This window comes from Chelonia mydas, chromosome 7 (genome assembly GCF_015237465.2).
Source record: "Chelonia mydas isolate rCheMyd1 chromosome 7, rCheMyd1.pri.v2, whole genome shotgun sequence".
Taxonomy (NCBI): domain Eukaryota; kingdom Metazoa; phylum Chordata; order Testudines; family Cheloniidae; genus Chelonia; species Chelonia mydas.
In genome coordinates this window covers 17,533,002-17,560,707 of record NC_057853.1, presented here as the reverse complement: position 1 = coordinate 17,560,707, position 27,706 = coordinate 17,533,002, and the positions used below count along the sequence as shown (strand labels likewise).

Here is a 27,706-nt window from a genome sequence, read left to right as displayed (position 1 = left end):
TAGCTGTGCCTATTGTGGTTTGTTCTCTGCATTTCAGGAAGTTCAAGGGTTTTGATGTAAGTTAAGACTTAGCTAGTATGGGAGCCAATGATCTCCACAGAGGGCAACGTCGGGCTGCAGAAAGAGTAAATCTCAGTAATGTTTTCGTTGCAGAGATTTCTCTCCAATTATTCCGTCGTAGTGTGGGGTTTACCACTGTGAACAAGCTCTTGGTGCCCACTCGCAGAGGATAGAGGGGTGCATAAGAGTTAGAGGGTCCCCTGGGTCTGGTAGCTACATACTCGTTTGCCAGAGAATGTCATGGAAGGGCTGTGTCACACTGATCACCATAATTATTGTGAAATGTGTGTACAGATAATATGTAAGGAGTTGTGTATTGTGTGTCTTTCAATGGAAGTCTATTTGCATATGGACTCACCAGCTGATCAAGATTGTAAAGCTGACAAGAAACACAAAATCTGGGGGAAGGAACACATAGCAGGAGGGTGTCTGGTTTACGACTAAGCTAAAATAATTAGTCTGGTATATCAGGAAAATGCAAGGAGACACCTGATATCCTTCACCTAGTAATGAAGCTGACAGTGGGCTTGCTTCATGAACAAAAGATCACAGCCAAGCCTGGTTGTAACACGTTGGAAGGATTTTGGGTGAGCTTTTGCCCTCATGACATAATAATGTCCTATTAGTTAAGTTTAGGCTCTAGTGTGTGTGTTATGATTTTATTTTATATGTAACCCTTTGTTTCCAACATTTCTGCTGGCTAGCATTTGAATCTCCAGTCATTGTTAAATAAACATATGCTTGTTTTCTCTATAAACCAACCCAAGTGCTGTGTGGTAAGTGGAGCTGTGGTCTAAGCGGTAAGCTGTGGTGTCCTGTTCCTTTGGGAACAGCGGGTCTGGTAATTCTGCAAGTGTGCTGTGGATCTGGATCTGTACACTCCAGGGAGATGTTTGGATGACCAGGGGTTGGCATGTGCCTATCACTAACCTGCAGAGGGACAGCGGAGCTTGTGTGGGCTGAGGGGAGAGTGCTTGTCTACCTGTGGCTGGTGGAGTCAGGATGTTGACACCTGCTAGGCACAGACAAGGCTTGTTCATGTTAAGGAAGGTTGGTAGGAAGGTGCCTCAGGTACCCAGGGGGGTACCTTTGGGAAACATCACAGCCACCTGCCCCTTCTCTCTCCCACCAACCCCCCCACCCCAGATCTGGGCAGAGGTACTAAACTCCAAGAAGTCCTGGGATCTTATGTATCCTAGGCAGGGATATAAGGGATCCTAGAGTGAAAGGCTCCACAACTCTACATCAACTCTGGGTGTCTGGAGCTCCACCCTCTGTTCCCTGGAAGCCCCCCAGGACTACCCTCTGTATTCAAGATCCCCATCTGAGTGGGGGAGAAAAGGGCAGAAAAGTAATACAGCCACAGACCATATATCCTCTATGCGGGGAGTGGAAAAATGATGAACTTCACACCCAGTACACACCCACTGTGCTTGAATGGATCATCAGACCTGTGGAGTGCCAGCCATGCCATCTGAGAACGGGAAGATGGTGCTGTGCAGTTGGTTGGCGCTCCTTTCCATGTGGGAATGGGAGATGCATACAGGAAGGCTTCCCTTTGCAGGCATATCTTGGGGGAATGATCAGGCTCACTGCTGCTTCCTTTGAATTGCTAGCCAAGATAGGACTTGTCAGTTCTGTATTAAGCATACAAAGCATATTAAGCATACAAAGAATATTAAGCATGTTAACATACCAAATATGTACAGAACTCAGGAGAGTAAAGAGGCTTCTAGAGACCAAAGCAACAGGAATAGAAAGGAGAGACATGACCCTACATCTCCAAAGTTGGGATACTTCAGATAAGTTCCTGCCCCTACCATAGGCTTCCTTTTGCAACCTGAGGCAAATTCATTAGAGGTCTACATGCAAGCTGGGCCTCCGTTTGTGTTTGATGCCTGCGATGAACTGTGCCCCCACCAGTTCTTTGGCTGCAATGAACTGCCAACAAAATGTCCAAATGAAGCCTTGGCACAGAACTGTGGGTGCAATGCATTAAGGTACAAAATCATGGATTAAGAATTAGATACAAAATCCATTGCTGAAAGGCAACCACATCTGGGAGAGAATGAAGCAGCTTTTAAATTGTGTAAATCTGTGCTACCTAGGACAGATCGTGAAGCATACCTTATCCAAAGGAAGCTATTTTTGCCTTGCTCTGCGGTTAGGACACACACTTCCTAGTGCAATCAGTTATTTCACTCCAGACCCCTAGCAGTGGAGTTGATCGCTGAAAATTTATGAGCAACATAAATCTCATGGAAGAGTAATGCTTGTCTGGCAGGGATCCAGAGAACAGGCAGTGAAATTAGGAAACACAGCTGTTCCAAGAAATACCGTCTCCTGACAGATGGAGAAGGAAGTGATCTGGGATATTTTCCCCACTAGCAATCCTGTCTTTTACACTGAGCAATGATAATGTTAAGGGCCCTGCTCTGGTTTTTACCAGCAGTAAATGCACTAGGAGGTGGGGTAGAGGGGAAAGAAGGCAGAGGGCTGGTCTGAAGATGTTGTGGCCCACTAACAGACCCAGAAAGGATTCTAGTTGACTCGGCCAGAATGCCTTTAGGAGCAATGGGGACATGAGAATGCCAGAGCAGAGGCTGTAACATAGTTTGAAAGGGTGCAGCACGCACCCTCCCCTACTTTGGATGTGCCCTGCCCCCACTCTGCTCTCTCTAGGATGTCTAATGGTGGTAGTCATTCACTGTCTTTATGCCCCAGGAAACTTAATCCCGCCCTGCCCCCCTCCCCATTCACACACAGACACAAAGAGCTCTCCTTGAATTCAGAATAAGAGGAAGTTACTCAGATAGTTTTGTGATAAAGGCAATGGCCTGGGAGTGGGAAGGTCGGAGTGAGATTCCTGGCTCTGCCACTGACTCCAGGTGTGACCTTGGGCAAATCACTCTCTCTCTGTGTCTCAGTTCCCCAACTGTAAAAAAGGGATAATAAAATGTCCTTCCCTCACAGAGCGGGGTGAGGATAAATCTACTAGTGTTTACGAGCACCTCAGATTCTATATAGTCAGGGGGGCCTTATAAATACTTCTGGGCCCTTGGGCTGGAAGGGCTAATATTGGTGCTTCCTATTCCACATAAGGTAGGAGCTAGAAGAACACCTGGACGACTTCTTTAAGGCCAACCGTAATCTAGAACTGAAGGTCTTTCTCCTTTGTCCCTACCCTCCCAGTTGCCAAAATCCAAATCCACTTGTCACACATTCCTGAGCACCAAAAGCGCCAGCTTACCCAGCTGGCCAAACCTTCAGCTACTCCCGCCCCTTCCAACTTCCACAATGGCTATTTATTGTCCATACTCAAATCTGCAGCACACCGAGCAATGAAAATTGGGGGCAGGAGGTGAGATCGGGGTGGATACTCTCTTGAATTGAATATCAAAATAAATAAAACACCCTGGAAGCTGCAGTACTGGTACTGGACTTGCCTGGCATGGGAGACCACAATGGATGGGGATGCTTGGGGATAGACAGCTGTATAATCCTAAAGGTCCTGCTATATAACTTAGGTCTGATGTACCGAACAGGACACAGGGCTTGTGCATGCAGATGGAAGGCTACACGTACGTCTCTGCGGTATGTGTCTACCATCTTCTAAATATTACATTTGCATTACATTTTATAGTGTATAGATCTGCTACATGTGTTATTCATACCTACTTTCTGTGTTGTGTGCTACAGTCTCAGGTCATTAAAATTCCCCCTGCCCTGCAATGTGGAATAACAGTGATTTCCTATAAGAAATGATGACCTTGATCCTTAGCTTCCTTTTCAACAACAACACACGAAAAAAGCTGAAAAATCGCTAGAAAGGAGGAGCTAAGGATGCATCCATCAGAGGGGAATCCTCTGGTGGTACACAACTGATGTAACAAACTCCTACCCCTCTCCACCCTGTATGATGGGCATGTTGGGGGCAAGATGGGGTCATGCCAAGGGCAGGGCTGAGCACATTGTGCTCTGGCAGTTCCTCGGTGGGGGGAAGGTAAAGCAGCCTAAGACTGCTCTATGTTACACTGAGGGCTGTTTTGGTTTATAACTATCTTCCCTTCTTCCCTCCCCCTCAGCCCATCTGCAGGATAGGTGGGACTTTGAGTCCAGGTCTGTAGGGCAATTTTTCTTTAAAGAAATATTAAACATAAAAAAATCCCCAACCCATTAATTATCACTACAGACCTTGGACGTTTTTCTCTACTCATTCTCTTCAGTCTCCCAACCCCTAAGAAAATACTGACTGAAAGCCAGGAAAAGTCGCAGGTTACCCAGAAGAGAATGAAGTAAAGGAGAGCAATCCCCTCCCCAACCCTATGAATCAGTCCCTCATGCAAACCAATCTGTCCTTCCAAAGAACTACTTCTAGTTATCCATTTGAATCAACAACGCCACCTCCCCCTGCTTGCCATTTCAGGGAGAGAAATCACACCTCCAAAAGGCCAATCTCAGCCCAGATGTCAGGTCATTTTCTCCACTTCATTTGTCTGCTAGCCTGGCTGATTAGAATGAATAACTCTATGCTATTCTCTTTGGGAGAAAGACCTGGGCTCTTTCTTGACTTGTTCCTGGGTATTTCTCGCTCTTTTCTTTCAGCATTCTCTGGGGTTGGGGTACGGATGCCTGCAGGTGTGGAAATATGAGCTAATTTCCAACTCCCACTTCTGCTGGTGATATTTATGGGTCACTTCTGCGATGCTGACACACAGAACAAACAGCAATGAGTAGGACGCATGAGTAAAAGACACTTGAGACCCTGGAATTACCATTGCACTTTTCCCTCAGGGAAATAATGCCATTTTGTCTGGTGTATAAAGACTGGGATGCTGACTACTGTGACCATTGGATCCTTCCCCCTGTATTGCTGAGAATACAGGACACTACAGTTAGGATTCAATGGCATCTAAGAGAATGAGGGGGCCCAACTAACACTGACATTCAATAGGAGATGGGTGCCTAAATTGTTTAGGTTCCTTTGAAAATCCCTGCCTAAAAATCTATTGATAGTTAAACTTTCTACTAGTACTATCTAGCATTCATCTCATGAACTAGAACTCCTGATTACATTCCTAATTCCAACCAGGCAGCTGGGATCCCATTTGTAAACACATCATCAGCCCCCTCAATTGTTCCATGGGATAGGTCTATTTACAACATAAACCTAGAAGACTCCTGTTTCCGTAGATCTAGCATGGGAAGCATATTGCTTGAGATTAGAGAAGAAATAGACAGAAATGAACCAAATGTGCAGAAAATCAAAGCTCATGAGCAACCCAAGAGCCGAGGGCCACAGAGGGTAATAAAGAGAAAAGGAATTTGGGGAGCTAAAAACCTTTGACATGAGTCATCCTATAACAGTCTGGGATGTGTTATGAGTGGGAAAGGGAAGCCAGGCAGAAAAGTGATGCTTATAAATTAGGTCCTCATGTTAAAGTGACAAAACACCCAGTGTTAAGTGGGTGCAAAGGAGTTGCACCTGGGCTGAATATGCCTTTCTTTTGGAACAGCTAAATCTGCAAACTTAACCAGGAATTCTGCCTTTGTCTTTCTCACCGGATTGAGAGACTGTCCCTTTGTATTGCAGCTGATAATTTTGTTCATGCCAAATGAGGCACAGTGAAGTTCAGATAGCTCTTCCATACCATTTGTCACCCTAGCCATAAAAGTTAGTAAAAACATAATTATGCCATTCAAGCCAGCAAATCAGGCTTTAAGACACATGGGGAACAGATGTGCCAAGTTAAAAGTTTCCATTGCTGTGCAGTTTTCTAGCAACACATTTTAAGTATGCTTCAGGGAATTACACCTGCTTTAAAGTTACAAAGAAAATTTTACGAATTGATCTTCCCCATTTACCTACCAAAAATATTTATTTTCTACCTTTAGGGACCCCTGTTCTCTACCAGAGGAACCTTATCTTCAGAAATCTCATCCTGATCACAAAACTTTTCTTCTCCATCTTCAAGGTCTGTCTGGACGTTCTCTTCTCTCAGAATGACTGCATCTATTAATCTGGAAGAGAAGTCCAACCTTACTACAATGCTTTGTTAGTATCTGTCCACTCAGATGAGACAGCTAATGCCCTTGCGACTGGCACTCTTAGCTGGCATCAAGTTTTCCTGTACATCTATTGGAGGAATGTTTGCAAGAAGGTGCAGCAATCAAAGCATTGTAGAAATGGCCTTGGAAGCCAAACTGCCCTGACTCACAATATTCTTTTATGAGAGGCCTGGGGTCTTTGCAGCCTCATCTTTCTCAGTTTGAATTCAAGGATCCCTCAAGTGCTGATGAAAACTGAAGCTGCTCAGAGTAGTAGGGCATTAACATCATTACCATTTAAACAGAGCTGGAAAATGTATGTTGCAAACAAAAAGCTCAAAGAGAAACTCTGTTGTATTTAATATCTATTAAAATTTTAAATTCACAGTGGAGGAGGTACAAAAACATCTATTTATTATTAAAGTTAAACCTTCTCCTTAGCACTTTTGAATTTAAAGCAGTTTGGGACTTGAGAGAAAGAAGAAGCCTTTGAAAAATCAAACCCATGCCCTAGTGGCAAAACCCCCTCATCATTAAGAAAGGGACAGATAATAAGACTGAAAATATCATATTGCCTCTATATAAATCCATGGTACGCCCACATCTTGAATACTTTGTGCAGTTCTTGTCACATCTCAAAAAAGATATATTGGAATTGGAAAAGGTTCAGAAAAGGGCAACAAAAATGATTAGGGTATGGAACGGCTGCCATATGAGGAGAGATTAATAAGACTGGGACTTTCAGCTTGGAAAAGAGATGACTAAGGGGGGATATGACAGAGGTCTATAAAACCATGAATGGTATGGAGAAAGTAAAAAAAGGAAGTGTTATTTACTCCTTCACTTAACATAAAAACTAGGGGGTCACCAAATGAAATTAATAGGCAGCAGGTTTAAAACAAACAAAAGGAAGTATTTTTTCACACAACGCACAGTCAACCTGTGGAACTCCTTGCCAGAGGATGTTGTGAAGGCCAAGACTATAACAGAGTTCAAAAAAGAACTAGATAAATTCATGGGGGATAAGTCCATCAATGGATATTACCCAGTATGGGCAGGGATGGTGTCCCTAGCCTCTGTTTGCCAGAAGCTGGGAATGGGCAATAGGGGATGGATCACTTGATAATTACCTGTTCTGTTCATTCTCTCTGGGGCACCTGGCATTGGCTACTGTCAGAAGACAGGATACTGGGCTCGATGGACCCTTGGTCTGACCCCATATTGCCATTCTTATGTTCTCTTTGCATTTATGGAAATGTTTATGTTAGGAGAGGAAATTAAATAAAGCCCTCTTTACAGAGAAATGTCTTACAGATGCTGAAGCTCCACTGATGGCAATTGTTTAGGAAAAAATTATAATGGTTTTTCCAGTCAGGTGAGATTTGGGGAGAGTAATGAGAGCCGTATAGTAGGAACCTAGAATATGTTAGACGAAATGATAGTCTTTATTCAGATTTGAGCCCATCAGAAAGAAGAGTTTTTGGCTGTGCGATGAGAGTGGATTGATGAAGGCACAGCAGTAGTACCTCACCTAAGAAAAAGTCTTTCATGCCGAGTTCTGCAATGGAATCTGATAGCATGGATGTTTGTACTACTGCAGGGTCTGATAGATTTGCTGCTGAATGGAAAAACAAAAACAGGACAATATTAACGTTAAAGCTGAATCCAAGCACAAGCAGAATGTGGACTAGCATGAAAGCACAGACTACTGTGGGAAGATTCAGGACTGTGGACAGGGAGACTGTCTCAGGAAAGCCTGTCTGAATTTCAAACTCAGCTGAGGGTGCTCAGCACCTTGGCCAATCTGGCCCCAGGCACTCAGAAATGCAGGCCACCAAAACTGCAGTCTGCTTTTGAAAATGTGGACCTAAAGCACCCAAATGAGGTATTTACCCATCTTTGCGATGTGCCATGGGACTCTACAGGTGGACAAGCACTATATAATTGAAACCTCTTACCAAAAGTTCCACCTCTCCAGTTAATACTGGTTTGTATGATTTTGTTTTATTCATTATTTATTGTTGTAATAGTTCAGATTGACAGTATTGTGAAGTGGGGTCGTAAACCCTGATAAATAGTTGTTGGAGCTGGAAGCCCTTTGCTACAAAAATGAGAGAAGTTAGGCAGATGAATAGCATGTACATAGAGTTATTGCTGAGACAATATTAGGTTAAAGATAACCTACGATATTGTATAGTCCCTAGTTGTTATTATCATTAAATGTTATTTGTTTAATGTTGACAACGAACTGGGTGCTGTATAAAACACAAAGACAAATACAACTGTGTTTCCTATTATTATTTGGACTGTTCCCACAGGACACTAATCAGGGTTATAAATCAGAGTTACACATATTTACTGGTTTCTTTTAAATCTCACTAATGTTGCTGCTAAAGCCAAAAAAAATTGAACAAATAACTATGCCCTTTATCATAAAAAAAATTAGACACTAAAGAAGAGTGTATGATTAAAGGTAGGAACTTTTCTGAAATCATCTGACATCCTGCAGCAAAGTTTCATGGTTATCTGTATTTCATGGGTCATATTCAGCTCTGGTGTGACTTCTGCAGTGCTTAAATCATAAACATTCAGTTTCAGGCACAAACAGCTGGATTAAATTATTAATAACTACAAAAAAGTCAATCAGAATCAAAATCCTTGCCTGTAACAGAAAGTGAAATGTGAATTCAAGGCAGTAGCATGGGGGGAGTGCAGGTGTTTATTTAATATCCTCTAGGTTGTTGGTTCTTTTCTACCAATATGCTTATTCCCGATGAGTATTAATCTGCATGGCAGCACTACTGGTTGTTTATATAATCCAAGCACCGGTTACCGGCCACACTTTTCTTAGCTACTTAAGTGAAACAACATAATAAAAGGTAATAATTAGTCTTAGCTGGAAGAGTAATTATATAAACCAGGGCTGATTAGCTGATTGTTTCATTTACAAGGCAAAAAATCTCAGATGTATTTGTGACAAGCCAGAATGGGAAGAGTATTGATTCACACTCAAATCTTTGAACGTTATTTGCTCACCAAGAGGGCATCTAGCAAAGCTGACATTATTTTAACCACGACGTTAGATCAAGATTGTAGAATTTTTCATGCAGCAGCAGTGCCCAGGTCTGCCACACAGTGGTGCCAAACTAATTTTAAAAAGGCTACTTTAACATAAATCAAGTTTTTTGCAATATCACAGCAAGTCCCTGGCCCGATGAAAGCATAAGACAGAAGTTTTGGAGCAGAGCCTTTTAGCTTGAATTTGTATCTGTCTTCAGCCCAGTCTTATCCCCCCTTTATGTATATATTTCTCTCTTGAATTGCATTTTATAACATCCCCATTTCATAATATAGACTCCCGTGGCTTTTCCTTATTAAGAATGAGCCTTTTGTTGATTTACCACCTATGACTTTACCAGTTGGATAGTAATTAAACTAGATTAAACCAGTTTGTACTCTGCTGGTTAGAAAACTATTGTCAATGTGTTACTATCAGCTCTTATTTATCTTGGGGGTGGGTGGAGGAGGTTAGCTAGTTTTTATTCATTCATGCCCCATTGCCAAAATGAAGCAAACTAATAAATAAATTAATTAAATCAAATTAATTAAACAATGATATGAATAAATTAATAATTAATGACACTTTCTTCCCAAGAGAAGAAAAAACACACACACAAGCTGCAGGAAAGCTGTTACAAGCAGCACTGTAATCAATTGTTCTCCATGTTCACTAAAGGTAGGACAAGAAGTAATCTGCTTAATCTCCAGCAAGGGAGATTTAGGTTAGATAGTTGGAAAAAACTTTGTAACTAGAAAGGTAGTTAAATACTGGAATGGGCTTCCAAGGGAGGTTGTGGAATACCCACCATTGGGGGTTTTTAAGAACAGGCTGGACAAACACCTGTCAGGGTTTACTTGGTCCTGCCTCAAAGCAGGAGGCTGGATTTGAGGTCCCTGCCAGCTCTACATTTCTCTAATTCTACCAGGAGTCAGGACAATGAAAGAAATTATCACCAGTGTGCAGCAGACTCTATTCACTCCTAAAACAAGTACCATTTTTTCCAAGCTGCAATCAGAGAACCAGAAGAGAAGTCAATTTTATTATGCTTAATAGCCGAGTCAGGGCGATAAAAGAGCAAGCCACAAAAGCCCTGCAGCACAGGAGGAGCGGGGGAAAGTGAATATTTTAACACATTTTTTCCCTTTTTTGCGGTAGTTGTAAACACAACTGTACATCTATCTGGTTTGGAAATGTGGCCCTGGATGTCCGTTTTAAGCTGGGAGGAGCAGTGGTTAAAGGAGACTGCAAAGGGGGTGCTCTCATAACAGCAGCCATAGAGGACGAGGAGCTGTGGGAAGCTCATCCAAGCCAGGGAGTGGGGAAAGCGTTCTTTATACTTTTAGCATCACCAGCCAAGGAGAAAGGGGAGTCCTGCTTTTAACAGCAGGGCTGCATTCTCCCCTGCCTCCCTTTATTTTAATCCCTGATGGGGAGGCTTTCAAGGAACGGAGATCACACAGAATGAGCAGGACAGCACGGTGGGGCTTTGTGGGAAGAAATGCTGAGTCATAGTCATCAGTGTCTCGATATGATCCAGAATGAGACTTTTTGGGGTAGGGAGTGCGGGGAGATTAAGGGAAGAAACGACACTTATTACAGTTGAACATGGGGTCAATATACCTGATTCAGCTGGGGGCCAGTCATGGTGCTTTATTTTGACTCGGAACAAGAGAGTGAAAACTTGGGGAGTTCTGTTCGCGGTCCACCTTCTGTGCTGTCTTTAGGCCCTTAATTAGAATGAATTCTAACAACCGGAGCTTCATGCCAGAGACAAATTCCCTGGTGGGAGCTCTGGAGCAGGCCAGACTGTTGAATGTACAGAGACTCAGGACACCAGAGGAAGGAGCAACTGAGTGATCTTTATTTGTGTACTATTCTAGTCTTTTTACCTTTTCCTCTAATGCCCCCTAATGGCCTACCTACACAATGGCTCCAGGCAGCCACAACTACATAGCATTTTGCAGCAGACTGGAGCAGATCCTAAACAGCTGGTTACCTGCATTTCAGTGCATTGTCTTTCTCACTTTGCTTCCCCCCCCATAATCGAATGCGTATCTCCTCAGTATGCAGACAGGTGCTCCTGTCTCCTACAGGCAGCCCAGGAGGTAGAAATGATGCTTTCATTTATCCCAAAGTACCCGACACTGTGATTCTATCAGTTATATTTACAGAACAGCGCCTGTTTTGCAATTCAAAGGTGTGAAACTTTCCTGTGCTGTTTAACTTTGCAAGATTTTGGCATTAGCTGCAATGTGGAAATGCTAAACGCAAGTAGCTGTTCCAAAGTCCTTCTTTACAATAAGCTCCCCGTGGTGGCAACAATTTCATAAGGAGCTCTTAACAATTGGGATAAACCAGGGCTAAAGGACAAAGTTTTCTTTTGTTACATTACAGTTCCATTCTATAGCATAGTTTGCTTCAATTGCAAAAAATCTGTTATGTTCCTTTTAAGATTCTAGGGCTAAATCAAATTTTGCTCTCAAGTTATACCAGTAAAAATTATTATTTATTATTTGTATTATCATAGCACCTAGAAGAGGGGTGGGCAAACATTTTGGCCCGAGGGCCACATCTGGATGGGGAAATTGCATGCAGGGCCATGAATGTAGGGCTGGTACAGGGTGTTGGGGTGCGGGAGGGAGTGCAGGGTGTGCGAGGGGGTGCAGTGTGCAGAAAGGGGCTCAGGGCAAGGGGTTGGAGCAGAGGAGGGGTGCAGGGTGTACAAGGGGGCTCAGAGAAGGGGGTTGGGGAGCAGGAGGGGATGTGGAGTTGTGGGAGGGGATTCAGGGCAGAGGTGCAGGGAGGAGGCTCAGGGCAGGGGGTTGGGGTGCAGGAGGGGTGCGGGGTGTGGCAGTGGTTTGGGGTGGAGGCAGGGAGCTCAGGGCAGGGAGTTGGGGTGCAGGAGGGGTTCAGGGTGCCGGCTCCAGCCCAATGCCGCTTACCTGGAGCAGCTCCAGGGTGGCAGTGGCACACAGTGGGGCCAGGGCAGGCTCCCTGCCTGCCCTGACCCCACGCTGCTCCTGGAAGCGGCCGGCACCACATCCCTGCGGCCCCCTGGGGGAAGCGGGGGCAGAGGGCTCTGCGTGCTGCCTTCGCCTGCGGGTACCTCCCCCCGAAGCTCCCATTGGCCGCAGTTCCACAAGAAGTAATTCTTCTGCTCCACTCTGTGCTGATTAAGCCTCATCTGGAGTATTGTGTCCAGTTCTGGATACCACATTTCAGGAAAGATGGGGACAAACTGTAGAAAGCCCAGAGAAGAACAACACAAATGATTAAAGGTCTAGACTTATGAGGGAAAAATGAAAACACTGGGTTTGTTTAGTCTGGAGAAGAGAAGACTGAGAGGGGACATGATAACAGTTTTCAAGTACATAAAACATTGTTACAAGGAGGAGGGAGAAAAATGGTTCTTGTTGACCTCTGAGGCTAGGACAAGAAGCAATGGGCTGAAATTGCAGCAAGGGTGTGGAACCACCTTCACTGGAGATTTTTAAGAGCTGATTAGACAAACACCTGTCAGGGCTGGTCGAGAAAAGAGGTCTTCAATCTGAGGGGTGTGAAGTAACATTCAGGGGCGGGGCTGGGGCCTGGACCAGCCCCCACAGGGAGCGGGGAGGGAGTGCTGCCCAGCTCCACTCCTGACTCTGGACCCGGCTGCTGGCCCCCCGCCTGGCGTCCTGGCTGCCGGTTCTGCACCCGGCCATGGCTGCAGGCCTCAGCCCCTGACCAAGGGTCCACTCCCACCTCTAGCTGTGGCCCCAGCCTTAGCCCCCTGACCCATATCCTCATACCCCCCCTTCTGGAGCCATGAGGTAAAAAGTTTGGGGATCGCTGGTTTAAATAATACTTAGTCCTGCAATGAGTGCAGGGGTCTGGACTAGCTGACCTCTCGAGGTCTCTTCCAGTCCTACAATTCTAGGATTCTATGCTGAGCTAATAGGTAGAGCGGGGGCTTCTCTCTTTTTTAATTTTTAATAAAGCCACCAGTGCTTATAATCATGTGAATTCACATAGCACCTGTTCTTTACAAAGGGCCTTAGACATCTTTACAAAGAATGTCTGAGTTCACAGTACCTTTTTGAGCTATTATTATTTTACAGATGTGGCAACAGAAATGCAGAGAGGTAATGTAATTTATTCAGCGTCACACACACTGAGTTGGGAATAGTACCCAGAAGTCCTGGCTCACTGTCCCTTTCCCTTCCTCTAAGCACAAGACCAGTGGTTTTCAACCTTCTTTTCATTTGCGGACCCCTAAAAGATTTCGAACGGAGGTATGGACCCCTTTGGAAATCTTAGACATAGTCTGCAGACTCCCAGGGATCAGAGGTTGAAAACCACTGAACTAGTTGATACTGCCTCTTTGGTTTGTATGTCCAACTGCCGATTTGTTCCTTGACGTTACTCCTCCTTGGGAATTCCTTCAGACTTGTTAAGCAACATTCCCCTTTACAAATCCAAGGAAAAGTGCGTTTTCCATAGCTCAGTGGCGAATGCACATACCCCACACAATTCTGCTCCCCACAAACTCAGAGTTGTCCAGTGTTACAAACTCAGCCACTGTTTGCATTGTCTCCTGCTGTGTGAATAAGCAGGTCCATGAAGTTTATGAATAGGATGCCGAAGGCTGAAGATGGAGATTGCAAGGCATTTTACCCATCATAGATACTGAACGATATACATGTTTGGAAGATGTTGCAGCAAGATTGCTCTCAACATGTATTAAAGGTTTTATTGAATATTGCTTAGGTGAGGAATGCCCAGAGGCTCAGACTACGTACAGATAAGATCATCTTTTAGATATATGTAAGTGGTGCAGTTGAACAGATTACCACACAGGTATCTAATTCAGGATGCAGTTTTTTCTGTTGACAGACACAAAAGCTTTTCACTTCACTGGGAGTTTTAGGTACACAAGGATTAAGACCCTGGTTTCATTTTTGCCATCTATTACTTTCTAATTCGGAATTACTATAACTACTTATCTCCCAGTCAGGGAATGACTGGGCTAGATACTGGGCCAGATTCAGCCCCACTCTGGCCCCTAGAAATTTTCCCCCAAGACAGGGGCAATGTAGGGCAAAGGTGCACAGTTTTATGCCATGTTCCTCTATAGCCCCTGGTATAGGGGTGTACTGCAGGCAGGACAGGGAGTGGGAGTGGTCACCATAAGGGAAGGAGCAGGGAATGGCCAGATTAGTTTATATATTATGGTTAGTCTGGTATAAATTAGAGCAACTCTGGGGTTGCTCTAAATTATGACAGGGACCATACCAACCTCTGGAGCAGTTAGAATTATGGAGGCATGAAACAGTAGCTATGTCTATGCTGTGTGACTCCTGGGAGATGCAGCACAGATTCTGGTCTACTACAGTGATGGACATTAAACAGCACCATAGACATAGACAGACGCAGATATAGTAGCACAAAAAGAAACCAATGTCTTCATGAGCCCCAGAGACTGTTTGTACCATCTGACCCAGCCAGACTATATTGCCAGAGAAAATTCTGCATCTGTCCAGAGAAATATTGCCTGCCCTCACCAAACAAATCTATAGTGGTGTGTCCTAAGTCCATGAACCTTGTGTGATCTCTTGATCCATAAAGTCTTTGAAACACAGAAACAAAGAATATGGTGTTAAACAGCAGAAACAACAACAACAGCAAGACCCCTTGTTTCATTCTGTTCCACGCAGAGTTAGGTTGACAGTAACAAATTGGCTTTTGATGTGCTTCAGTTCAATTCGCTTTGCTATTTCTTTCTATTTTTTAAATAAAATATATTAATTAAATTTTTGTTTAGGCATTCAGCATACAAGTACGTGTCCAATTCCATCACAGAGTTACTCCATTTTTTGTTGGTGTGCCTTCCTTTCTTCATATTTTACTCTGTTGCGAACATAAAATAAATTGCAACAATTATCCCCATGTCGTGCTGTATTTATAGACATACTTGATTTTTTAGCAATGCAATTGTAGTGCTTTGCTTACCTAGCTGATCCATGGAGTTCTTGCGTTAGGCTAGATATGGAAATCAGTCGAGTATTTGCATTTACATTTGCAAAAGGGAATATGTGTGATGGGTTTACATGGCCTCATCAGTCATTTTTAAGAGAAATGTTTTGCAGACTAGACATCATTTGCATTGTTCCACTCTGTGTGAATAAGCAGGTCCAGAACATTTTTGAATAGGTTACAAGGCATGTTACCTCTCATTCAGGAATACAAAGGCCGACAAAACTGTCTCATATCCAAAAAACGTCATGCCTGTGTGCTCTATTTTTAAAAGCTTTTAGCTGTGGTTGTCTTGCTGAGGGAGGTCCTGCAGCTGAGGACTTCTGTAGATAAAGGATGAAATCCTGGCTCCGCTGAAATCAGTGGCAAAACTCCCATTGACTTCAATAGAGCCAGGATTTCACCCAAGACCTCTAGTGTTCTCCCACTATTGTAACAGAATAAATTATTCCATAATAATTCAAGATACAGTTTTGGAATCCTAGAGTTCCTTAAAAGCAAAGTCATTTCGTTACTGATATGGCCCCCATCATCACAGAATTTGAGAGCCTTAGAAACATTAGTGAAGTTATCCTCACAACACCCCTGAGAAGCAGGGAACTGTTAGCCCCATGTAGATAGCTGGTGTGCTAAGATCACTGCCATTCATGCTGACCAACACTGTCTCTTTGTTTCCTTTTACTCTCCCATTGGTATGTCTGTATCCACCTTTTGTCTCTTGGCTTAGATCTAGATTGTAAGGCCATTGTGGCAGGGCCTGTCTTTTTGTTTTGTGTTTGTACAGTGTGTAGCATGATGGGGTCCTGGTCCACAACTGGAGTTCTTAGGTGCTACAATCATACAATAAATAAGTAATATCCAAGGTCACATAGGAAGACTGCGGAAGAGCCTGGAGCTGAACCCACCTCTTGAGTCCTAGTCTAAGTCCGCCCTCCCAGTGAATCACTTGATACTCTTTTAGGGCAGAAGCAAAGCTATCAAGGAGGTTGTAGAATCAGTAAAAAGAAAAGGAGTACTTGTGGCACTTTAGAGACTAACAAATTTATTTGAGCATAAGCTTTCGTGAGCTACAGCTCACTTCATCGGATGCATTCAGTGGAAAATACAGTGGGGAGATTTGTATAACCATGTCAAGTTTCCTTCCCCACTCTGAACTCTAGGGTACAGAGGTGGGGACCTGCATGAAAGACCCCCTAAGCTTATTCTTACCAGCTTAGGTTAAAAACTTCCTCAAGGTACAAACTTTGCCTTGTCCTTGAACCCTATGCTGCCACCATCAAGCGCGTTAAACAAAGAACAGGGAAAGAGCCCACTTGGAGATGTCTTCCCCCCAAAATATCCCCCAAAGTCCTACATCCCCTTTCCTGGGGAAGGCTTGATAAAAATCCTCACCAATTTGCATATAAATAACGTGTATATAAATCTCCCCACTGTATTTTCCACTGCATGCATCTGATGAAGTGAGCTGGAGTTCACAAAAGCTTATGCTCAAATAAATTTGTTAGTCTCTAAGGTGCCACAAGTACTCCTTTTCTTTTTGCGGATGCAGACTAACACGGCTGCTACTCTGAAACCTATAGAATCAGTGTTACTGTCATTCAATGGCAGCTCCTGTTCCACAAGCCCTAATATCCGCAACGGTATCTGTTCTACTTATCACTGCCAGCCTCACTATATTCCTCCTGCTCAGTCAGAGCGCCATTAGTTTGTTATGGTGGATGCTGGACTAACTCTAGCTTATTCCCCACCACTCCAGGTGGCAGGTTCCGTCCTAAATGGTGACCAAAACCCTTCACTTTAAAGGGACATTGTCCCATTGTGCTCATTCCAACATGCTCCATTTTCAGTTGAAGATCCTTCCCATTCTGAATCATTGGACGTTGTAGGCTCCAGAATTGTTTCCTGTTTTATTTATGGTTCTGCCCTCATTTATATTGCAGGATGAAATCTAATTACATTTGATTCTTTATTAGTTTTCCTCTATGTGCATTTTTCTTGCTATTCTAAGAGCAGCCATGTGCTCTGGAACATGAGAAGAGCGGCTAGTCCTATAGGAAAAGGGGAAGAGTCAATGGAGACTACACTAAATATGAGCCCCAAGAGGATACAGGAAGGGCTGAAGGGGATTACAAGGGAGAATAGGAATGGAAAGAACTTGCAGCCAGAGGGAACAGGGGATAGACTGGAGAATAGCACCGTCACCAGGAAAAGGCAGGTCTATGTGATCGGGGACTCTTTACTGAGAAGAATAGACAGGCCTGTAATCAGAGCTGATCCAGAGAATAGAAGGATATGCTGTCTTCCAGGTGCTAAGATACGGGATGTAGATCTGAGGTTGAAAAGGATCCTAAAGGGAGCGGGAAGAATCCCCTAATTATCCTTCATGTGGGAACAAATGATACGGCTAGATTCTCGCTGGAAAGTATTAAGGAAGACTATGCTAGGCTGGGGAAGACGCTTAAGGAAATCGAGGCTCAGGTGATCTTTAGTGGGATTCTGCCTGTTCCTAGAGAAGGGCAACAAAGGTGTGACAAAATTATGACTATCAACAGTTGGCTTAGGCAGTGGTGCTATAAGGAGGGCTTTGGGATGTATGGCCACTGGGAGGCATTCATGGACAGAGAACAGTTCTCTCGGGATGCACTTCATCTGAGTAGGGAAGGAAATAGACTTCTAGGATGGAGGCTGGCACAACTGATTAAGAGAGCTTTAAACTAGGAATTTAGGGGAGATGGTTGGGAGATGTCCGGGTAATCTCCACGCCAGATTTTAGCATTTAGAGGGAAGAAAACGAAGTAAGAAAGGATACAGCTGTGGGTAGGAGAATGTATATTAGGAGGAAGGGCAGTGTAGATACCAGTCTAATAGGTTATACCGGCTGTAGAATGACCGTGCCTAATAGGGTACAGAATGTGAGCGAGGCCAAACAGCAAAAATTAAGATGTTTGTACACCAATGCGAGGAGCCTAGGTAACAAAATGGAGGAACTAGAGCTACTGGTGCAGGAAATGAAACCAGATATTATAGGGATAACAGAAACATGGTGGAATAGTAGTTGTGACTGGACTACAGGTATTGAAGGGTATGTGCTGTTTAGGAAAGACCAAAATAAAGGTAAAGGTGGTGGAGTAGCATTGTATATCAATGATGAGGTAGAATGTAAAGAAATAAGAAGCGATGGAATGGATAAGACAGAGTCCGTCTGGGCAAAAATTACATTGGGGAAGAAAACTATTAGAGCCTCCCCTGGGATAGTGCTTGGGGTATGCTATAGACCGCCGGGATCTAATCTGGATATGGATAGAGTCCTTTTTAATGTTTTTAATGAAGTAAATACTAATGGAAACTGTGTGATCATGGGAGACTTTAACTTCCCAGATATAGACTGGAGGACGAGTACTAGTAATAATAATAGGGCTCAGATTTTCCTAGATGCGATAGCTGATGGATTCCTTCATCAAGCAGTTGCTGAACCGACTAGAGGGGATGCCATTTTAGATTTGGTTTTGGTGAGTCGTGAGGACCTCATAGAAGAAATGGTTGTAGGGGACAATCTTGGTTCAAGTGATCATGAGCTAATTCAGTTCAAACTGAACGGAAGGATTAAAAATAAATCTGCAACTAGGGTTTTTTATTTCAAAAGGGCTGACTTTCAAAAATTAAGGAAATTAGTTAGGGAAGTGGATTGGACTGAAGAACTTATGGATCTAAAGGCAGAGGAGGCCTGGGATTACTTTAAATCAACGCTGCAGAAGCTGTCAGAAGCCTGCATCCCAAAAAAAGGGGAAAAAATTCATAGGCATGAGTTGTAGACCAAGCTGGATGAGCAAGCATCTCAGAGAGGTGATTAAGAAAAAGCAGAAAGCATACAGGGAGTGGAAGATGGGAGGGATCAGCAAGGAAAGCTGCCTTATTGAGGTCAGAACATGTAGGGATAAAGTGAGACAGGCTAAAAGTCAAGTAGAGTTGGACCTTGCAAAGGGAATTAAAACCAATAGTAAAAGGTTCCATAGCCATATAAATAAGAAGAAAACAAAGACAGAAGAAGTGGGACCGCTAAACACTGAGGATGGAGTGGAGGTCAAGGATAATCTAGGCATGGCTCAGTATCTAAACAAATACTTTGCCTCAGTCTTTAATGAGGCTAAAGAGGATCTTAGGGATAATGGTAGCATGACAAATGGGAATGAGGCTATGGAGGTAGATATTACCATATCTGAGGTAGAAGCGAAACTCGAACAGCTTAATGGGACTGAATCGCGGGGCCCAGATAATCTTCATCCAAGAATATTAAAGGAATTGGTACACGAAATTGCAAGCCTATTAGCAAGAATTTTTAATGAATCTATAAACTCAGGGGTTGTACCGTATGACTGGAGAATTGCTTACACAGTTCCTATTTTTAAGAAAGGGAAAAAAAGTGATCCGGGTAACTACAGGCCTGTTAGTTTGACATCTGTAGTATGCAAGATCTTGGAAAAAATTTTGAAGGAGAAAGTAGTTAAGGACATTGAAGTCAATGGTAAATGGGACAAAATACAACATGGTTTTACAAAAGGTAGATCATGCCAAACCAACCTGATCTCCTTCTCTGAGAAAGTAACAGATTTTTTAGACAAAGGAAACGCAGTGGATCTAATTTACCTAGATTTCAGTAAGGCATTTGATACCGTGCCACATGGGGAATTATTAGTTAAACTGGAAAAGATGGGGATCAATATGAAAATTGAAAGGTGGATAAGGAATTGGTTAACAGGGAGACTACAGTGGGTCATACTGAAAGGTGTACTGTCAGGCTGGAGGGAGGTTACCAGTGGAGTTCCTCAGGGATCAGTTTTGGGACCAATCTTATTTAATCTTTTTATTACTGACCTTGGCACAAAAAGTAGGAGTGTGCTAATAAAGTTTGCGATTGATACAAAGCTGGGAGGTATTGCCAATTTAGAGAAGGACCGGGATATCATACAGGAGGATCTGGATGACCTTGTAAACTGGAGTAATAGTAATAGGATGAAATTTAATAGTGAGAAGTATAAGGTTATGCATTTAGGGATTAATAACAAGAATTTTAGTTATAAGCTGGGGTCGCATCAATTAGAAGTAACGGAGGAGGAGAAGGACCTTGGAGTATTGGTTGATCATAGGATGACTATAAGCCGCCAATCTGATATGGCTGTGAAAAAAGCTAATGCGGTCTTGGGATGCATCAGGCGAGGTATTTCCAGTAAAGATAAGGAGGTTTTAGTACCGTTATACAAGGCACTGGTGAGACCTCACCTGGAATACTGTGTGTAGTTCTGGTCTCCCATGTTTAAGAAGGATGAATTCAAACTGGAACAGGTACAGAGAAGGGCTACTAGAATGATCCGAGGAATGGAAAACTTGTCTTATGAAAGGAGACTCAAGGAGTTTGGCTTGTTTAGCCTAACCAAAAGAAGGCTGAGGGGAGATATGATTGCTCTCTATAAATATATCAGAGGGATAAATACCGGAGAGGGAGAGGAATTATTTAAGCTCAGTACCAATGTGGACACAAGAAAAAATGGATATAAACTGGTCATTGGGAAGTTTAGACTTGAAATTAGATGAAGGTTTCTAACCATCAGAGGAGTGAAGTTTTGGAACAGCCTTCCAAGGGAAGCAGTGGGGGCAAAAGACCTATCTGGCTTTAAGATTAAATTCGATAAGTTTATGGAGGAGATGGTATGATGGGATAACATGATTTTGGTAATTAATTGATCTTTAAATATTCATGGTAAATAGGCCCAATGGCCTGTGATGGGATGTTAGATGGGGTAGGATCTGAGTTACCAAGAGAATTCTTTCCTGGGTATCAGGCTGGTGAATCTTGCCCACATGCTCAGGGTTCAGCTGATTGCCATATTTGGGGTTGGGAAGGAATTTTCCTCCAGGGCAGATTGGAAGAGGCCCTGGAGGTTTTTCGCCTTCCTCTGTAGCATGGGGCACGGGTCACTTGCTGGAGGATTCTCTGCTCCTTGAAGTTTTTAAACCATGATTTGAGGACTTCAATAGCTCAGACATAGGTGAGAGGTTTTTTGCAGGAGTGGGTGGGTGAGATTCTGTGGCCTGCATTGTGCAGGAGGTCGGACTAGATGATCATAGTGGTCCCTTCTGACCTTAGTATCTATGAAGGTCCAGTGAGATACATGTGCTTCCCTAGTACTGGAGCTTATGGCTTTCTTCCTCCAAATGCACCCATGCTGAGCATCATTGGATGGTTACTTTTCTAAATCTTTTAAAGCATTACTGATGCCATAGCTTTTTATTTTTAAGTCACTTTCAAAAAATATCACTTCCCCCACATGTTTAAGAATAAAAATTGCTGAGTGCCCTGTGCTGCTATGTGTTAATGAAGGTCCTCTCTTCACCAGCACGCTACGTGAAGGTTGGTCATGTGAAAGACCAAGTGAAAGGGAGAAGTCAGCAATACAAATTAATCCTGCTTCCCTCCTCAAATCCGGACATGTTGCTCAACAACAACGAAAATCTCTTTTGGAGTTTCATTTCTTCTTTTAAAAAACATCAGCTAGCATGCACGCTTGCTGTACGAAATGGCTGCTGCATAGCACCCAAGAAGTAGCTGCATTTTAACAGTTGGTGACTGTAGAGATTTTTTACCTCCGCTGCACTTCCCTAAGTCAGCAGGGATTCACTCAAACAGGAAGTTGGCGGATATTTGTAGTGAGGCCTGGCCCTCCCTTAGGAATTCTACTAGAAGAGGCTGCTTGCGAGATAATGAGCCAGTGCATTCCACAGACAATTTAGCTGTTGCCCTTCCTGGCCAGTGTCTTGCAACTTGGCGTAGAGAAGCCTGGGTTATTGAGTAAAGCCTGCAGAAACCAATATAACTCAATATTGAATCAACAGGTAGATTTAGATTATTACTTACAGAACACAGCCTAATGACTGTACTCAGGACGAGAGGAACAAAACTATAAAGGCCAACAAACGAGATGCACCCGTAAATATCCATATGCTACAGTAAAAAGAGATGCCTAAGGAGAACTCTTAGACTGTGGTGGGCTGAAAGAGTATGAATTTAATAGCAAAGCAGCATGTAACCCGATTGTTAGGAGGACTCAGTTATTCTATTGACTTGTATTACAGTATCGTCTAGAGTCAGATTGTGCTAATCATTGTGCTCATCATTGTACACACAGATGTTGAGAGTCCCACCCTGCCCCACAGAGCGTACAGACTGAAGAGACAAGCCAAAGAACGGGAAAGGAAGTACTCTTAACCCCATAGAAATGGGGAAAGGAAGTACTCTTCACCTCACCATGCATGAGTTCCCTATTTCTATGGGGTTAAGTCACTTGACCAAGTTCACACAGGAAGTCCATGGTAAATCTGGAAATCTGAACCTAGATGGGTTACGTCCAGAGCATTCCTTCCTCTGAAATCCAAAATCGTTAATTTAAAATAATTTATTAATTATTATTATTATTACTATTATGGAAAAGAAAATACATCAACCCCTTGACAGGGGTCCTTGGCCATACAGACCCAAATATTCAGAAGCATTCATTCTGGGAGCCTCAATTTCTGACTTAAGTAGGCACTCTCAATTTGAGCCACTCCAAATTACTGGACACGTTTGAAATCAGAAGCCATGTTATATAAACTGTGTATCTTCCATCACTATCCAATCACTCACCAGCATCTCTGGCATGATTCCAAATCTACGCTTCATGCAGTACTCGTAATGAAGCCCGTGAAAGTTCCTTGCATGCAATGACAGCTGAATCAGGTCCTGTGAGAGTATGCTAGGAAGTTCAGCACTGAAAGAGTTAAAAATATTCTAGGAATCCCCATGTAAATATTCTTAGGAATCTCCTTAGAAAAAGTATTTATTCTATACCTCTGATTCAAAATCCAACAGCTGACAATAACCTTCTAGCAGCTGTATGTGCGTGAGCTATTGATGCAGAACACACAATTTTTTTTTAAACACACACAGGCTTAGCACCAACACCATCAATCTTCACAGTAACCAGGTGGTGTCCCTAGAGGTGTGCATCTGAGTGGCACAACAGAACTCAACACATAAGGGCCAAGACCACTCAATGCCAATGACACTATGCATTGTGACTCTGTACTTGTTCAAAACAGCAGCTGCAACCACAAAGTTTCCACAATAAATATACCAGCAAAGTAACAGCTGCACCCATGATTGGAGCTGCTAACCTCTGCACCTGGGACCAGGCACTGTGACATCCACACTCAATAAGAGACTAACATCTGGCAGAGTTCAGTGCCCTGGTTGGTTTAAAGTAATGGAGGAGGACGCACTACCTACATATTTACAATTTTTTATTAAAGCTAATGTTAAAATTATATAATACACAGGTTGAGAAAAGAGTGCCTGTATATCTGGGTATAGTGCTTAGATTATCCACAAATACAAAGTTTGTTTTTAAAAGTCATATGGGACAGATAGTACACAATCAGCAATAACCCAGATTTAGGTGAATAAATTTAAGAATACAGTTTAGATATTAGAATCCAAGTATTCGTGAAAAGTTGTACAGTAAGTTGGTTGTGGAAAGCAAAGTATATCAATGGGTGAAGATTGTCCCTCAGTAACTGTGAATTAGGGTAGTCTACACCTTAAATGTTCCAGGCATCAGCCTCTGCAGAGACAAAAAGAACAGGAGGACTTGTGGCACCTTAGAGACTAACAAATTTATCTGAGCATAAGCTTTCGTGGGCTAAAACCCACTTCATCAGATGCATGCAGTGGAAAATACAGTAGGAAGATATATATATATATATATATATATATATATACACAGAGAACATGAAACAATGGGTGTTATCATACACAGGATAAGGAGAGTGATCAGTTAAGGTGAGGTTTCAGAGTAGCAGCCGTGTTAGTCTGTATTCGTAAAAAGAAAAGGAGTACTTGTGGCACCTTAGAGACTAACCAATTTATTTGAGCATAAGCTTTTGTGAGCTACAGCATCCAATGAAGTGAGCTGTAGCTTACGAAAGCTTATGCTCAAATAAATTGGTTAGTCTCTAAGGTGCCACAAGTCCTCCTTTTCTTTTTTCAGTTAAGGTGAGCTATTACCAGCAGGAGAGAAACAAACAAACAAACAAACACCTTTTGTAGTGATAACCAAGATGGGCCACTCCCAGCAGTCGAGAAGAACGTGTGATGAGTAACTCCTCCACCAAACCAGCATATGAAGGGTGCGGAGGACGGAACCAAAAGCAAGGGGCTGGCTTTCCCCAAGGAAAAGCATCAGGGAACACGTGCGTGTGGGTGGCTAGGCAAAGCAGAGCAGCCCCCCATCAGCGTGCAGGATCCCCCCAGCAGCTATGGCAGCGGAGGGCCAGGCGATCAGGTGAGGGCTTCACAACTTCTTTGGTACTGTCGGGAGTTTCCTTAGGGAGAGCGCAGCCTGCCTGCCTTTCGCTTTCGTTTCTGTTCCTGCGGCCCTGCCTGCGCTGGGGCGGGGCGGAGCGGAGGCCCTGGAAACGCACTGATCCGAGACAACAGCGACTGGGGGCTTTGGGGCAAGGGAGCCAGAGATCTGGAGCGCCCAGCTGTCCCCTCCGTGTGCCGGTCTCGGAATTACCCCTCTGCTCCTGTAATCAGTCCAGACTGCCTCCGGGCAGGGGCCCTAACGCCGAGCCAGGCACTCACTTCCTGCAGGGCTCTCCTAGGAAAGCAGTGGATGCGCCCCAGGCTCAGCTGCGCACAGAGCAGCCCAAAGTTTTCCCCAGAGGGAGCATGTCTCAGCCTCATGCAGCCGGGCTTTGGTGTTAGCTTGAATAGGAAGTGGGAGGGGTGAGTGGGCCACAGGGTTTTAGCGAGGGAGTGGGTGATCTAGCTGCGTTACCCCCCCAAAGTGATGTGTACCCAAAAGATATGGGGCCAGATCCACTTAGGGTGACCAGATGTCCCGATTTTATAGGGACAGTCCTGATTTGGGCGGCTTTTTCTTATATAGACTCATATTACCCCCCAGACCGTGTCCCGATTTTTTGCATTTGCTATCTGGTCACCCTAGATCCACTGCTGGTGTAAATCAGTGTAATTGTATTGAAATATATGACTTACAGCAGCAAAGGTTCTGGCAGCAAGGACTGCAGTGTGTGTTGTGTGTGTGTGTGTGTGTGTGCTAGTGTTTTAGCTGGTTGTCTGGGTTAGAGAATTGGGCTGTGAGTTTTCCTAGGAAGTGGCTGAGGCTATCTTCCAAGAGTGAGTTCCAGGTCTGCGGCCGGTCTCAGAAAAAACTCTGTCTCCTGCACACTTGAGTTTCACTCTGAAGGCTGACAGAGTTCTGTCGTTTCAATGGATGGAGCTGTCCTAGGAGTACATGGTAACCACCTGAGGACAGATGCCTTCCTTGGATAGTCATGGTCTATATAGGTGACTTCGGTGTGTTTCCCTCTCATTGTCATCACTTCAGCCTTTCCAGGATTCAGATTCATTCAGCTACTCTTCATCCAAGTGCTGCTCTTAGCCCTTGGATGACAAAGAAATACAGTAGCTGGTTCTGTGAAGGTGATGCAGTAATATCAGCAGTACTCGACAGATGTAACCACTGAGCTGAGACTTGTTGCTTTTCAAGTGTTGACCATGAAACTACAGAATTACTTTGCCTCCAGTAACGTATTATGTGCCTCCTAATTTTGCTTATATTAAAGTCAGTTTTCCTTGTGTGTTAAGTTTCTAATATAATAATTTTTAAATGTATCCTTCAAACAGTGAGAAACTTTCTCACCCTGTGGACAAGCATAGTGATTCTATAACACAGAAGTTATTAAGACATGCAAAATGTCAGTGTTATTGCACAGGCTAAGAAGACACTGATTTGGTACAACTTTGCAGTGCAGATCAATTTTTTTCAGACAGATTTTACACCCCCAAAACCAGGTGTCAGAATGGAAATGCCAGTGAAGGCTTTTGGCAGAGCAACTTGAGGAGTATTTCTATAGTTTGAGGTCATTTGTGATCTAGAAAATATTTCCCAATAAAGCATTGATATTAACTGGCATCATAACGGCCTTTCAGAATTTGTGTAGGAGTATCCATCAAGCTAAGTGTGTCATATTGTTTTGCATCCTAGGTTTAGTAGTCTGCTCAATAAAATCATATCTTGGCATCTGAAATGCGAAGCTACAGCAGTTCATGCCTTCCCAATTATAAAGCATATTCTAGGCTGGTACGGCCAGGGTGCTTTAAAGAGGAAAAATGTGTCTCCGTCCAAATTAGGCACAATAGCTGAGATTTACAAAAGTCAATGCCTAAATTAGTTACTCACATCCTGATTTAACTATTTCAGTAAGTGGCCTGATTTTCAAAAGTGCTGAGCACCAAGCACATCAGTCTTTCCACAAAGTCCAAAGAATCCGTAAAATGTCTTTAGAGCAGAAAGATTCTCTTGCGATCTCTCTACCTTTGCCCTTCCGCATCGCTCCAGTTCTCTCATTTCTCCATGTCCACTTCCCCATTGCCTTTTTTCTACATGTTTATTCCTAAACACTCAGATTGCCTGTTTTCTTTTGCTTTTTTGATCAGAGTTTCCAGCCAGTGTTATGGAGCTGTTGATCAGATGTCTCATGCCTCTGCTGAAGGATATTTTGGTATGAAAACCTGAGCAATCAATGACTCTTGTGACACTGATGTTTGCTTTGCTGGCTGCGCCAGTTCTTGTTTCAGTCTTTGACAGGGAACTCAGAATGGACCCAATCTAGATATACCAATTATCTAATTGGACAAAACCAAACACCTTTGCCCCACCCCTGCCCTGCCCTGCCCATTGCCCAGAGGCCTTGCCCTTTCACCGCCCCTTCCCCAAGGTCCTGTCCCCCACTCACTCCATCCCCCCTCCCTCCATCGCTCGCTCTCCCCCACCCTCATTCACTTTCACTGGGCTGGGGCAGGGGGTTGGGGTGCAGAAGGGGATGAGGGCTCCAGCTTGGGTTGTGACTCTGGGGTGGGGCTGTGGATGAGGGGTTTGGGGTGCAGGAGGGGGCTCTGGGCTGGGGCCGAGGGGTTTGGAGTGTGGGAGGGGGTTCCGAGCTGGGGGCAGGGGTTAGGGCGTGGGAGGGGGTTCGAGGTGCAGGCTCTGGGAGGGAATTTGGATGTGGGAGGGGGCTTAGGTCTGGGGCAGGGAGTTGGCGTGTGGGCTCCAGATAGGCGGCGTTTACCTCAGGTGGCTCTTGGTCGGTGGTGCAGCAGGGCTAAGGCAGGCTCCGTACCTGGCTCTGCGCAGCTCCTGGAAATGGCCAGCATATCCTTGTGGCCTGTAGGTGCAGGGTGATCAGGGAAGCTCCATGCGCTGCCCCCACTCTGAATGGCAGCTCAGCAGCTCCCAGTGGCCAGGAACCGCAGCCAATGGGAGCTGCGGGGGTGGCACCCATGGGCGTGGAGCTTCCCAGCCGCCCCTGCGTGTAGGAGCTGGGCTGGACATACCGGGTGCTTCTGGGAGCTGCGCAGAGCCATGTAGGGAGCCTGCCAGCCCCGTTGTGCTGGCGACCGGA

General features: G+C 44.1%; 1 protein-coding gene and 1 long non-coding RNA gene across 9 annotated transcripts in view; one reads left to right on the top strand and one right to left on the bottom strand.

Annotated features, from left to right (window-relative positions):
- Nucleotides 1-1,304: 1,304 nt before the first annotated feature.
- On the bottom strand, nucleotides 1,305-24,452 carry LOC119566801. 2 transcript variants are annotated; one of them, XR_005226180.1, is made up of 3 exons: nucleotides 24,315-24,452; nucleotides 22,863-22,986; nucleotides 1,305-1,697 (listed from the first exon to the last, which is right to left on the bottom strand). It is a non-coding gene; the product is annotated as an uncharacterized LOC119566801 (long non-coding RNA). The 2 variants fall into 2 exon arrangements; XR_005226179.1 differs by lacking the exon at nucleotides 1,305-1,697 and adding an exon at nucleotides 12,349-12,407.
- The window catches only part of LOC102941494 (protein SSUH2 homolog), a 23,459-nt gene continuing 20,171 nt past the window's right edge, over nucleotides 24,419-27,706 (top strand). For 2 of the 7 annotated variants that reach the window (XM_037904550.2, XM_037904548.2), the window contains exons 1-2: nucleotides 24,419-24,558; nucleotides 26,742-26,806. In XM_037904550.2, coding sequence (XP_037760478.1) covers nucleotides 24,533-24,558; nucleotides 26,742-26,806 — 91 coding nt within the window. In that variant the 5' untranslated portion in view covers nucleotides 24,419-24,532. Of the gene's footprint in view, nucleotides 24,559-24,937; nucleotides 25,590-26,735; nucleotides 26,807-27,706 lie in introns of those variants that run through there. The other 5 variants (XM_037904553.2, XM_037904551.2, XM_037904549.2 and 2 more) reach the window with 3 other exon arrangements.